Genomic DNA, 13,705 nt, shown 5'->3' on the forward strand with positions numbered 1-13,705 from the left:
ACATCCTATTAGTTGACAGTTACTGGACTTTGAGACAATAGCATACAACTTTACCATGACATGCTGTTTGGGCCTGTGTTGTATTTTAAATATAATTTTTTTAGTTTAGAAAACCTAGTATTTTTCTTTCTAAGCAACCTTTATCCAGTGTATACATTTTCAGCTAAAATAATATCTAGATACTTTTCCATATTTAAGAAGGCATAGAAAAGCAAAAGCTAGATGAACTTGCTGTTCTCCTAGAATTTAGATTCAGTTGTGGTATAATAAGCAAATGAGGAAGTATATAGTCTGTGGCTAGAGAGATGAAGTAGGTAAAAAAAAGACAAGGGAGTAAAAAGAAGTGTGGGAGGTGGACAGGGATGTAAGGCAAGGAATGATCTTTTAGGTAGTGAAGTCAGAAAAAGTAATATTAAAATGAGGGAGCTAACTGTGCAGATGTGGGCACAATGTCCCAGGGAGGAGCATCAGCCAGTGTGGAGATCCCAGTGGCTGTGCTCAGTGTACTCCAGCTCCAGCAAGCTGGCCAGACAGGCTGGAGAGCAATGAGCGTAGGAAAGAGAAGTAGGGAGCAGACTTGCAGGGCCTCCTGGGACATTGTGAAGACTTGGGGGTTATGTCAAGTCTGATGGCTAGCCATTGGAAAGTTTTGAGCAGGGAAGTAACTGGATAAAATTTACATTTTAAAATCACTGATTAAACTAATAATATTCAGATACTGATATGTCATATGATAAGTCATGTTTTATTGATCATGTATTATGTACTAAGCACTTTTACATGTATTATCTTATTTCATTTTTATAACGACTGCATGATAGTGTCAGAGTGGCTATTCTCAAAGGAAAGATGAAGCAATAACTATGCAGTTGATCCTGAGTAACACACACACAGGTGGTGCGTGGCAGTTTGGCTTACTAAAGGTGTGCTATTTGTTAAAATTCTTTACTACCTTTAATGGATTTTTACACTATGGGCCCTAGATATGACTATTTTTCTTCTCCAGTTCATTATCATCATTGTAGCCTTAAGTAAAAGGAATCTTAAGGTTCATATAGATTGTTACGGCCTGCCTGTTTTTCTTGACATCTTTAAAGTGTAAGAGTGATATGCAAAATATTATCTAGTAGTTAAAAATCAGAATATGTTGAAGAATCACCCCAAAATGAAATCTCCTAATTACATAGTTCCTAGAAAACAGAGGTTCTTAATCTGTAAGTCACTTCTATTGATTCCTTTAGTAATTGAAATATTTTTTTCAATGCATTTAAAATTAAAAGTATTCTAAGAACGGAGACCAGAGGCTTCCCCAGACCTCCAGAGGGGTACAGGGTATAGAGACAGTGTGTGCAGGGATTCTGATGAATTTATTTGAATCTGAGCAGAACTAGTACCAGGTTCATTGTATTGGGGGGGGGGCAGTGTACTGAGCACAAGCCACAGCTCCAAAGGGGCCAGCAATAGCCATGGAGTCCATGGGTTATCAGTCTGGCCAGGACTGTTGCAGGTTATGGCTTGTCCAGGTATAATTAGTATCACTTCCTTTCCATCTCAAAGTGCCCCACTGAGAAGAATGAACTACATAGTCATAGTTTTTGTCAAGGAAGTGTTGGTAGAGGAGGTGATGTGAGGGCTATGGCCAGATGCCAGATTGGGACTGCCAACCCCTTAATTTAGCCTTATTTTGATAACAAATGAGTGCAATCTTTGTGAGTAGATTATGCAACAGAGATGGTGGAAGAAAATACTGTCTTAATTAAAATTCTGTCTCTTTAACAGCCCAAAAAGAGCATAAGATGGAAGAAAGTCACTTGGAGAATGCCCAGAAAAGGTAAGCAGCTCTCACCTGGCCCACTTCTTCCATTGACTCGCCATATTTTTATGTTGTTATAATTAAGGACATTCACACTGATGTGTAATCATCACCATCATCTATCTCCAGAAATTTTCATCTTCTCCACATGAAACTCTAAACCGTTAACCCATAACTGTCCTCCTTCACCCAGTCCCTTACCACTGCTACTCTACTTTTAGCTCTGTGACTTTGAATAACGTAGGAACCTCATAGACACAGAATCATACAGTATTTTTCCCTTCATGACTGGCTTCTTTCACTTAGCATGAAATCTGACCAGCCATTCTTTGGGCCCTATTTGTTCAGACTCTGCACTCATGAGCAGTGAGATTCTATCAGGAGCCAGAGTGAAAGCAGTGTAACAGGACGTGGGAATATTTCCCCCAACAAGTGAGAATCATCCAGAAGTGACTCAGGTGCCTCCTGTGCATCCTGACACTTTTCCCATCTGTTTGGCTCTCCTCCATTACTCTGCTCCTGAACCACCTCACAGAAGTTGGGGACGTAGGATCCTTCTTAACACTACAACTAGATTAAACCAATTATTTCAATCATAATCTGAGAGACCTTCCTCAGCAACTAGAGGATATTATAAACAAGGGGCAAGTGGGGGGAAGGGACTGACCTCTACATGTGTCAAATTATTTCAGAAATTGGAAGAGAACTCAGAGGCCTTCTCTTTAACCACTCACCCTCTTCAGATCCCATCTTTGCTCTTTTCTCTTAATAGACACCAGAGTAGAACCATCGACCTGACCCAGTGGAGCCCAGCAGTCATGGGCTGTGATCCACTAGAGGGTTTTTCTTTCTGTCAGTTGACCAGGTTAGTCGGCTTGGCCACCCACCCCCTTAGAAGGGTGAGTGGGACTATACTGAGGTGCTCGCCTCGTGTTCAGGGCAGGGAACTGAGATGAATATGGCTGGTACTGTTTCTTAGAGTACTAGAAATTAAAATAGGAGGTAGGGGCAGGAAACAGCAGAGAAGGAACAATGAGCCGTAGACTAAATGTGTAAGAAGAGGAGTCTCCTAGCTGTAAATTTAAAGAAAGATGAACAAACTCTAGAAACAAACCATTTCCCTTCCTTATACCCACAAGGTCCCAGTGTTCTGAAAGCCTGGAGCTGATGCCACTGTTCTGCCCTGACAGGCACCAACAGCTTCTCCTGTTTCGCGCTGTAATTGTCAATAAAATTAAAACGCAGGTGGAACTGAGGTTTGGGCAAATCTCGCATCTCCCTAAACGCAGACATGTTCTTGAATCTTATGATCATCCTCAGGTGATCATGTTTGCAATTGCATGGTTATATTTTTAGAGTTTGTGTCCCTCTCTGGACCTTACCCCTAGATGAAGTGACTCTTCCTCAGGGTGTAAAACTGGCGAGTCTGTGTTGTAGAATATTCAGATTGTAGCAAAGAGCCCATCAACAAGGACACGTGGGTGTTGGGCCAACAGAAATGCGGTTTCCAGGGTGGCTGACAAATTTCAAATACTACTTCAAGATTCTTGCTCAAGGAAAGGGGCCCACCTTAGAGAGGCTGAAGCTGCTGCTGTGCATTAGCTATGCCGAGGGGGGTCATAAATTTCGGTTGTCAGCATTTTCCGTGACTTTGTGGTGAAGGTAGTCTAGCTTTCATGTCATACATGAAATATGTTCGATCCCATCTTTAATGTAGAAACCACAGTTGTTTGGTTACACTCTTTAAGGAGGTTGGTGGTCAGTGTTGCAATATTTGTGTGAGATTTAGTAAATTCTTATGTTTTATTCTCAAGAGAAACAACTTACTCTGAGGCTAAGGAATATTTGCTTTTCCTAAGCAGTTTCTGAAGGCATGCATGTAAAACAATAAGTGCATGTGTTCTGCTTTGGCATCTCAACACTCTAAAAGTAAAACAGTTCACTTTGCTACAGGCTCTTTGATAGAATCATTGTCGGTCCTTTAAAAATGTTTAGTTGAATTAAAAAGATACAAATCAGACAAGGAATTATAGCAGAAGAAAGGGATGCAGGGACTAGGTTTGAGTAAAATTTTAAAAAAGCTTCATGAGACAAAACATTAGAAATCAGTCTTTTGAGAGTTGAAAATGATTTTAGTTATCTGCTGACAAATAAGACATCTCAAAAAAGCGTGATTGTCCCTCTGTCTATTGGATAAGCATCTCCTGCTCTTTAAATACCAGCACTTTTCATGCCCAAATTTCAGAAAATTTTCACAAATCAGTCGTCTAGGAATTGAAATTGAATTTGAAGAGAGTTTTGCTTGGGGAGGACAATAGCTTGGACTGTATCAGATATTTGTAGGCTCATCATTTAGCTTTTAGTTTCTCCTTAAACAAAGGGATGACACGGACATGAAAATAGGGCACATCCTCAGAGCAACTTCCTCTTTGTCAAGGCTGCCGAATACAAAGCTGCCTTCCTCCCGGACTCTGGAGGTTTTGGCTCTTCCAAAGAGGTTCACCTGCTTTCTGAGGTTCCAGAACACATAGGGGGAAAAATCAGGAAATTCAGCCTTTCCTTTACTTTTTCACCCCCTTTGAGGCTTAACAAGGGGGGGGGGTCTCACAAATTGCCTGGGGATAGAGGTACACAGTTGGCTTCAATTTAGGGTTGGGATCGGTGAGGCCTGCAGGATGGAGACACAAGCTCTGTGGTAACTCACCACACAATACTCACTCTCCGAAACTGCAATATCTTGGCCTCACTGTCTGCATTCCAGATAACACCGGAGGTGTTGGGGTGATCCTTGAAGCACAACCACTGGTGTTTCTGTGCGCTTCACTCTATCCTGCAAAAAAATAGAAATACAATCTGTTCTTTCAAATACTTAATGTGAAAGACTGTCTCCATTAATGCACAAATGAACATGTTTCTGTGTAGAAGGTGATTATAGGAAGAGAGAAAAACAATGTGTTCTGCAAAAAAAGCATCTCACTGAGGGGCCTCCCTGGTGGCTCAAGGGGTTAAGTCGCAACCCTTTGAAGCTATTCGCAGCCACCACAGTACGAGTTCCATCTCTGGCCAGCCAGGGAGCTACCCACATGGCACAGCAGACATCCCCTGTCTTGCCTGCTGCTCCCCTCAGCAGTGCATTTCAGACCTGCCTGTTTTACTGCCCACTCTGTCTCTGGTGAACCCTCTCATTCCCCCGCCCCACACCTCTGGCCTGCACCCCAGCTCTTGTATGCATAAAGAAATAAATATATTTTTTTATAAAGTATCTCACTGAGAATCAGGGCACCTAGGTCGTAGCCCCAGCTCCACCAAAGAATAAGGTCATTCAGGCTTTCCAGGCTCTGTTTTCTCATCTGTCAAATGAGAACATTGGATGAATTGATCTGTAAATCCCTTCTAATTCTAAATCCCCTTAATGCTATAAGAAATTCATGGTCTGTACTTATAAGTTACATATCTCTCTACTTCTATATTACCACACTACAATCAATATAATGTTCATTTTGAATAAAATAAATATATATACCATAATGTATACATTTGGTTTTATCGGCATTTTAACTACCACAGAACCAGGAGTCATGTCTGAGGAGGAAATGGACATGGCTGGATAAAGAAAATGTGGTAAAAATACTCAGTGGAATACTACTCAGCTATTAAAAAACAGACAAAACCTTGCCATTTGCAACAACATGGATGGAACTGTAAGGCACTATGTCAAGTGAAATAAGTCAGAAATAGACAGATGCCAGATGATTTTCTTCATATGTGGAATATAAGGAAACAAAGCAAAGAAATAGACAAAACTAAACCAAAATACACCCTTGATTGCAGAATTGAGGCTACTAGAAGGGGACGATCGGGTGGAGAGTAAAGGGGGTAGGGAGCCCAGAGGTCTATGGTGGAGGAGTGTGGGTTACTTTGTGGGGTGGGAGTGGTATGGTGGCACAAATCTAAAAAGGTGTGAACCTATACCCCTAAATTATATAGAGTGTTGTCAAGCAACAGTATCTCAATGAAAAATGATACAATTTTTTAAAAAGGAAAAGAAAATAGACACTGCTTCCTCCGCCACCCCCATTGCTGGTTTGCTCCAAAATATGTATGTTTGGAATTATAAGAGAGTCCCTTAAGAAATTACTGCAGTTATTGCCTTTCTCCACTTATGCACTTTCAGTCTTTAATAACTGGGAGCCAAAATTCCCTAACCAGTAGTTTTAATTTGCATTAAAAACAGATTTATTATTTACAGAAGCACAAAGAATTTATGGGACTCAGAGCTGCAGCTCCAGCTTGGATCTCGCCTAATCATAGCCATGGAATCAATTAACAGTTCATCTGTGAAATGTGATAAAATCTTATGAGATACATATTGCCCAATAACTGAGAACGAGATGAAAGTGTGCTCCGTAATAGTAATGGGACTTCAGGGTTTTACAATCGCCGTTGAATAGAGTTCCATTAGGAACTCAGTATTCAGGATGGTCACAAAAACTCGCTGTGTCTGAACAGATGATAGTATTGTGTAATAAACCTGGCCAGCCATTCCTGCTTTGATTAGTTTCCAACACCCTAGAAAAGGGGACCATTTATTTATGTGTTCTTGCTCATGGCAAATGAGCTTGTGAGAGTTGAGGTGGGTAGGGGGTGTGGGGGTAGATTGAATGCAGAGCTATAAATTGCTGCAAAGCTAGTGCCTCCAAGAAGGGCTGCTTGGGAGGCCCTGGGAGCCTGGTGTACTTGGGGACCTCCTTGGGGTAGGTCAGGCGTCCTCAGTGATATCTGGGAATCTTCTTGGGACAACCTGGGTTGTTTTCCAACCAAACTGGCGAGCCTATTTTAAGATCAGAGATGGTGTTTCATCCAAACCTTTTTGTGCCCTCAATTATATCTATTTTTGTGCATTGGTGGTTTGTATTCCTGTATCATGTAGTCTAAATCTTTTATTTTACCCTTGAGAAAATAGGGAGTCCATGCGGGGTGGTTGACCCAAGATTGCAAACTCAGTAGATGCCTGAAGAAGGATAGAAGAATCTCTTGATTTTCCATGAAACACTCAACAGATGGGATCAACAGATCCCATGCAACAGATCCCTGGTGGGTTGTCTTGCTGACAATGCTGCAGAGTCATGTCATCAGCATTCCCTGTGACCATGACACAGAAAATGAAAAGCAAGTAGACCTCCCTGGTGGTGCAGGCGGTTGAGCGCAGCGCTGTGAAGCTGTCCGCAGCTTCCACAGCACAGGTTCGATCCCGGCCGGCCGGCGAGGGTTGCACATGGCGCGACAGACCTCTCCTGTCTCGCCCACTGCTCCCCTCAGCAGTGTATTTGGTCAGTCTGCCTGTTCTGTTCCCTGCTCTGTCTCTGGTGAATCCTCTCACCCTCCCGCGCATCTGGCCTGTACCCCAGCTCCTGTATAAATAAAAAAATCTTTAAAAAATAAAAATGAAAAGCAAGCTATGGATTTGAGATAAAGAACACATCCAAACAGCCTTACCTCCACCTGTTTCCGCCTCTGGAATTATACATGCTGGTTGTAGAGAGATGAGCTGTATCCAGAAGTATCCCTAGTCAAGTTGAATTTCTTGAGTTGGGTTTGAGCAAGTAGATTTCCTGAGGCTGAGGATAAACCACTGGCTTCTGAAGCTGGGATTGTCAGAGACGTGAGAAACTGCCCCCAGTGCCTCTCTCCTCACCTGGATGGGTTTTGGTGTTAACAGTTGTCTCACTTCTGTTCAACTTTTTTCCCCTACCTATGCAGTTTTGAAGCAACAGTAGGCTATTTTGGGATGAAGCCAAAGTCTGGTGAGAAGGAGATCACTCCCAACTACGTGTTTATGGTGTGGTACGAGTTCTGCAGTGACTTCAAGACGATTTGGAAACGGGAGAGTAAAAGCATATCTAAAGAAAGGTAAGCTTCTGATAGAGTCGTAAGTGCCCCCTCCAGGCCTCTAGGAAATGCCTTCTCACACCTAACCAAGTGCACCCATTTCCACGTGTCAGTGTTTCAGGTGGAGAGGACCTCGAGGAAGGATATTTGCCTGGGGGTTCAAGGGGAGACTCTGGGGGAGGCTTGCTGTCCACACAAGCAGATACACTCACGTGATTTGATAAGTTACACTTTCTTAACCCCTTCCAATTACTAGCTAGTAAATGAAAGGGGAGCTGTGCTAATTTGCAACAGATTGCTTCTCTGTGTGTTTTCATGTTGGCCCAGGCTAAATGAGGCCGCCTTGCTGCCGCAGACAGTACAGACAAATAAAAGTGAATGCTTTTCCCATTAATATACTGAACTTGCATCAAAGGGAAATCTCTACGACTCGGGCCACACTTAACACAGTGTTGAAGCCCCGCTCTGGATTTACAGCGCCACTTCTGACTCCCCGTATCCTGCTGAGGACATCAAACTGCTTGCCGCTAGGCCTCATTGCAGCCTCCTGATTTTATTAGTTGGGGGTAGAAGAAAACTCTGGGCTCTGATTGGGGAGGGGGGAGATCATTCTCCTTAGCAAGAGGCTGAATTTGCCCTGTTGATCAGGAAAAAAAAAGCGTTTGTGCTCTATTGCTGTTTTGATCAGGTTGCCACTGTCTACAAAGTGTATCGTGGGTTTCAACTTCGAGCAGGTCTTGCCACTTCTTGTGCAGAACAGATGTTGGAGAGTGTCATTCAAAGTGGACTAGAAGGATACAGAGAATTCTACAAATTAAGGGAAATGATTTATTTAATATCTACATTTTACTAAACATTGAGAACTGAAATTCCTTAATTCAATATTTTCACCCTTTTCTTTGTAGCTAGAGAAAAGGTATGTATGTAATATATTGACATGCACACCGACCCCAAGAAGCTTCCCCTATATTCCTGAATATTTTCTAATTTTTCTAAGGACTAAATAGTTTCTCAAGGAATTTTTTTTCCCCCAAAACCTGCTTTCTTTCTAAGATAATCAAAGACCTCTAAAAATGTGTATCAGCACATCTTTTCACCATTGTCTCTTCTGGAGCGAGGGTAATGAAGTGGGTCTATCCATTTTATAGCTACACAGAAGCGGGAAATATTAAGTGGCATTGATAAGAAAATAGATTGTTGATAATACCATGAAAAAATTCCTAGAACTCTTGACACCCAATTGTTGCTCTTGCTCAGCAATCTCTTAGATAGCCCTTTAAGCTGAAATAAGCTTTTGTGCAATGTATTCTGTGTTTCGTGAGCCCCTTAAAGAAGCAAGAGAGCCGGCTCCTCTCCCTCTGACTGGGCTGCAGCTGCCCCCTGGCCCTCCTCGGCCCTCCACATCCACACCTGACCAGGCACATGCAGCAGCGGGTCCTGAATGCCCAGCGCTTGCTTCAGGTTTGACACCTCAGGTTCTACGCAGAGTCCTTAGTGAATTTGTCCTTGTAGTTGGAGCCCTCAGGAAAAAACCCACCCCCCAAAAAAACCAGCAGAGAGTAATTTATCACTTTTCTTTTGAATAATTTCCTTTCTCAGTACCGAGCTGTATTCCAAATGCAGGAGATTTCCCCTGTCCGGCAAGTTAGACCAAACTGGCTGCAGCTCTGTGGCAGTGATGTATCCATCCGTCCCTCAGAATGACTCTCCTAGGATTCTTAGCTATAGACATTTAAAGAGTTGCTTCCTGGGTGCAGCTGGTGAATTGCCTGCTTCACACTCTGTAAACCAACACCTTCCAGGGGTCATGACTTCACAGACTCCTTTTAGCTCTCCTCTTCCAGCAATTCCAGAGGTCTCTTCATTCCAGCCGTTCTTTGCGAGATGGATCACCAAGGTTTCCAACCTAAAACAACATCTCTGAACGTTAATGACGGCTAATAAAATATTTTCGGAAGCAGTTTGTTTACAAAAATCACTTTGTTAAGACGTGTTGGCACATCATGTTTATTACTGCTCATCCAGTTAAGCAGACTGATGAATATCCAGGGTTTTCTTGTGAAATAGAGATTTTTTTTTAAATTGTCTTCGATCTGCAAAGGCTTTTAGCTTTAACTGTTGGAATCACACATGTGTTACAGGAAAGCAAATTAGCTTGGTTAGTTTTATTACAATTAAATGAGAAATAGGATTGCTTTGTTCTGACACCTATTTGGTCTTGTTTCATAGTATCATTTTTGTTTTATTATACTCTTCCTGGATATCCAATAAAATCCAACAACATTGAATGTCAGGATATTATACACAAAGACAATATAATTCACAACAAAAAGAAAGTCTGATCGTTTATAATTATTACAGGGAAAAAAAGCTATAGTTTGGGATCCCATCTGAAGAGATTTCATTCACTTGACTTAGATATATTTGAAGGCCAGCTGAAACCTCAACAATCATGGTGGAAAATTCGGGCTCAGTAATAGTATTTTCAAAGGGATAGATTCACTTCCAAATGAAGTGGTGAATACTACTTTCGGCCCCTTGAAGTCAATTTTAGGTGGTAGGGAATATTTACTTCTTGTTCTGCTTAGCATGGTTTCCTTGAATATGCATTGACTTAATGTGAGTTGTGATGGATGTGACTCCTCAACAGGGAGCCGGGAGCCATCTCTGACCTCCCAGATAACTGTGTAAAAGCCCCACGTCTATGTTCCTCATGTGCAAGTGATAACCCCTATCATTAGGCTGCTGTCGGGGTACAATTCCGCATTTGAATAGAAGAGATCTAGTATTTCACTGGAGATATGGTTGACCTGCAGATTAACTCTGCCAGTAGAAGAGCAAGCTACTCTAGGATGGTAAATTAACGGCATTAAATGTTGCTTAGCACTGAAGCCATTATTAGGCAAAATAGCAAGGTTACGTGTCCAGGTACAAATTCCAAATAATGCCCTCTCCCTCAACCTTCACTCTATATCCCCACACACCTCAGTCCTCACACAGCCCTTGGTGCTAGAAGTCATCTTCCAGTAAAATGTACCGGCTCTTCTCTTACCCCTTCTGAGTACAGGTAGTGTCCAAGAGTGGAGAAAAGTTCTTTAGGTAGAGTTGAAACTAGCATTTTTACTCCATTAATGTACTGTGTGACTGTTACCTGGGGGCCTCAATTGTCACATCTGAATAAGGTGTATTTGGTAGTAGCAGGAACTAAATGTTCACCCTGATCTGGTTTGAAAATCTCTGTGAATGTAGAAATTACTTTTTTTAAAAATATTCTGAGAAACTGTGTGTTTCATGTCTGAGATAACGCTCCTCACCTTCGCACTTCAACTCATTGGAGACTCTCTTAGGAGACATAGCAAGGCGAGGACTGATGGTGAGTGGGGGAAAGAGCTGGGGATGGAGAGAAATCTCATTGCCCTCATGGACTTGGCCCTGGACTCCAGTTCTTTCCCTAGAATACTAATTTTGGTTTTGACCATCACAATTTTTTTCTTACATCATTGTTATTTTTGCACAATATCTGATTTCTCCCCTCAGGTGTAGTCACCACAATCTCCCATCACCACATCCCCCAAGTTTTTTAACTGAACATAGTCGCTTGTACCCTTCCCTCCCCTGTTTTGCCCCCCTCTCCTGCTGTATGTCTCGGATCTATAATTTGCCTGCTAGTTTTGTCTTTTCTTTTTTTCTGACCCATTGTTTGGTTTCCCTACATTCCTCCTGTAATGAAACCATCCAATATTTTTCTTTTTCTTTCTGACATTTCGCTGAGCATGATCCCTTCCAGCTCCATCCATGCTGCTGCAAACGGCATGAGTTTATCTTTTGTGATCGCTGAGTAATATTCCATTGTGTATATATGCCACATAGGATCACAATTTTTCAGCTGACGTGTACACACACATATATTTTTTGCTGTTCATCTGCAACCAACATTGCATTTAGCGGTTTATTATGGATCATCAAGATTTTGGGGGGGTCAATTCACATGTATCTTAATGCATTCTTTGTACTAGACACTGTTCTGTGGCTAACAAAAATCGTATGTCTCTTTCACTTCAATTTTACCCATCCATGTTCTTTTGTATTCATTCCTTTTGGTATTAAAATATTGAATGAATCTTGTAACACACATTTCCTGTGTGTTTAACACACATTCCTGTGTGTACGAGATTCCTGTTATAAGATTTCCTGTTAAATCAACAGACAATCCAAGTATGTTCCTAATTGCAAGAAAGCAACCTAGTTTTTGCTGCTATTTTGTTGACTATTCTTATTTTCTGCATTTGCTTTTCTTTCCTTTTGTTGATGGATGTACCATTGGTTCATAATACTATATATAACTTTTAGAATACAGCTTCACACCTCAATATGTGTATATCCCACACCACTGCCCCAACCAGAGTGCTACCATTGTTCACCACTATCCAAATAACTTCCCTTCTCATTCCTCCTACCCCTGTCACTTCCCCTCTGGTAACCACCATCTTGTTGACAGAAACTAAGGTTTGTTTTTGTTTTACTTACTTTCTTTGCTTCTTTATATTGTACATATTCATAAAATGATCCCTTATTTATCTTTCACCTTCTGACTTATTTCACCAAGCGTAATATGTCAAGTTCTATCCGTGGTGTTGCAAAAGATGAGATTTCAGCTCTTTTTCTAGTTAAATAATAGTCCATTCTCTATATATACCACATTTTCTGTGTTTATTTACCTGTCAGTGCACCCTTAGGTTGTTTTCATGTCTTGGCTGCTGGGAACAATGCTGTGGTGTATAGAGGGTTGCATATATCTTTTTCAATCAATATTTTCATATTCTTTGGGTCTTTTTTTGTTTATTTGTTCTGTTTAATTACAATGGAATAGAGGACGCTTCCTTACAAAATGTTCCACCATTTAGAATATCTTAAGACTGCTCCCCACATGTGCCCACACATGCATACATATAAGCCACAAACCACCCACAAAATGAGCTCTGAATTTGCAAAAGGTAAAGAAATCCCAGAGGAGTCATGTCTCCAGGAATAAAGTCTTGGAAAATCATTCATTGTGAGCCAAAGCAAACTTTAAAAGTGCCATTTAAAAAACCCATAATGGGTATGTAATGAGTGAATAAGGAGTTGGGTGAATTTTATGCGAAATGCAAATAAGAAATTTCATTATTCACATAGCTATAATTTACACCATGGGGAAATGGATGGTTTGGTGTTTTTTTGTGTTTTTATTGTTTTGTTTTTTTTTTTTTTTAGTTAACTAAACCCCAACAGAGTTTGTAAGTGGAACTATTATGGTTAATTATGCAACTACCATACCCTTAACAGCAGATAGATCAGAGCTGTTGTGGGGTTATCCCAAAACTGTTCTCAGAGCTCCCCACTGCTCAGGTCACTTTAGGACCAGGATTTGGGGACCTAGAGAGGCCACCACTCAACCCACAAAGGAGCCATTGATTGCAGTGTAGACATTGCAGGAATTTCTCTCTTTATATTTAAAGTTATTACTGGAAAAAGTCCCATAAACTAAAATTTTTATTATTGAATTCTGCTTTCCTACTGATATACATACACAATCATTCAGTAAGTTCTAACAAATTAGCTTTTTTTCCCCTATCCCTTTGTTATGTGGCTGTTTTGTATACACTTAATTGTTGAGAAGCTTCATATCTACAAGGACTCCTTTAATAGTGGAAATAATCACTTCCTGGGCCTCCCCGGTGGCGCAGCAGTTGAGCACTGGGTTGCGAAGCTGCCCGCAGCCTCTGCACTGCCGGTTCGATCCCCAGCTGCTCCCCGACCACCGGAGGAGGGTCCCACATGGCGTGCAGACCTCTCCTGCCGCCCGCTGCTCCCCTCAGCAGTGTACTTCGGTCCTTCTGCCTGCTCTGCTCCCCGCTCTGGCTCTGGTGAATTCTCTTGCCCTCCCGCGCTTCTGACTATACCCAGTGCTTGTATAAATAAAAAAATAAATAAATAAATAAATAAATAAATAAATCTTTAAAA

The 13,705-nt window shown here is 41.5% G+C and overlaps 1 protein-coding gene across 3 annotated transcripts in view; it reads left to right on the forward strand.

The window, feature by feature from the left end:
* Window positions 1-13,705, forward strand: part of FMN1 (formin 1) — a gene marked incomplete at both ends in the record, with an annotated part of 376,429 nt that overhangs the window by 339,867 nt on the left and 22,857 nt on the right. For all 3 annotated transcript variants that reach the window (XM_084239702.1, XM_084239703.1, XM_084239704.1), the window contains 2 exons: window positions 1,780-1,831; window positions 7,574-7,723. In XM_084239702.1, coding sequence (XP_084095828.1) covers window positions 1,780-1,831; window positions 7,574-7,723 — 202 coding nt within the window. The remainder of the gene's footprint in view (window positions 1-1,779; window positions 1,832-7,573; window positions 7,724-13,705) is intronic.

This window comes from Talpa europaea, assembly GCF_964194135.1.
Source record: "Talpa europaea genome assembly, chromosome: 8".
Taxonomy (NCBI): Eukaryota; Metazoa; Chordata; class Mammalia; order Eulipotyphla; family Talpidae; genus Talpa; species Talpa europaea.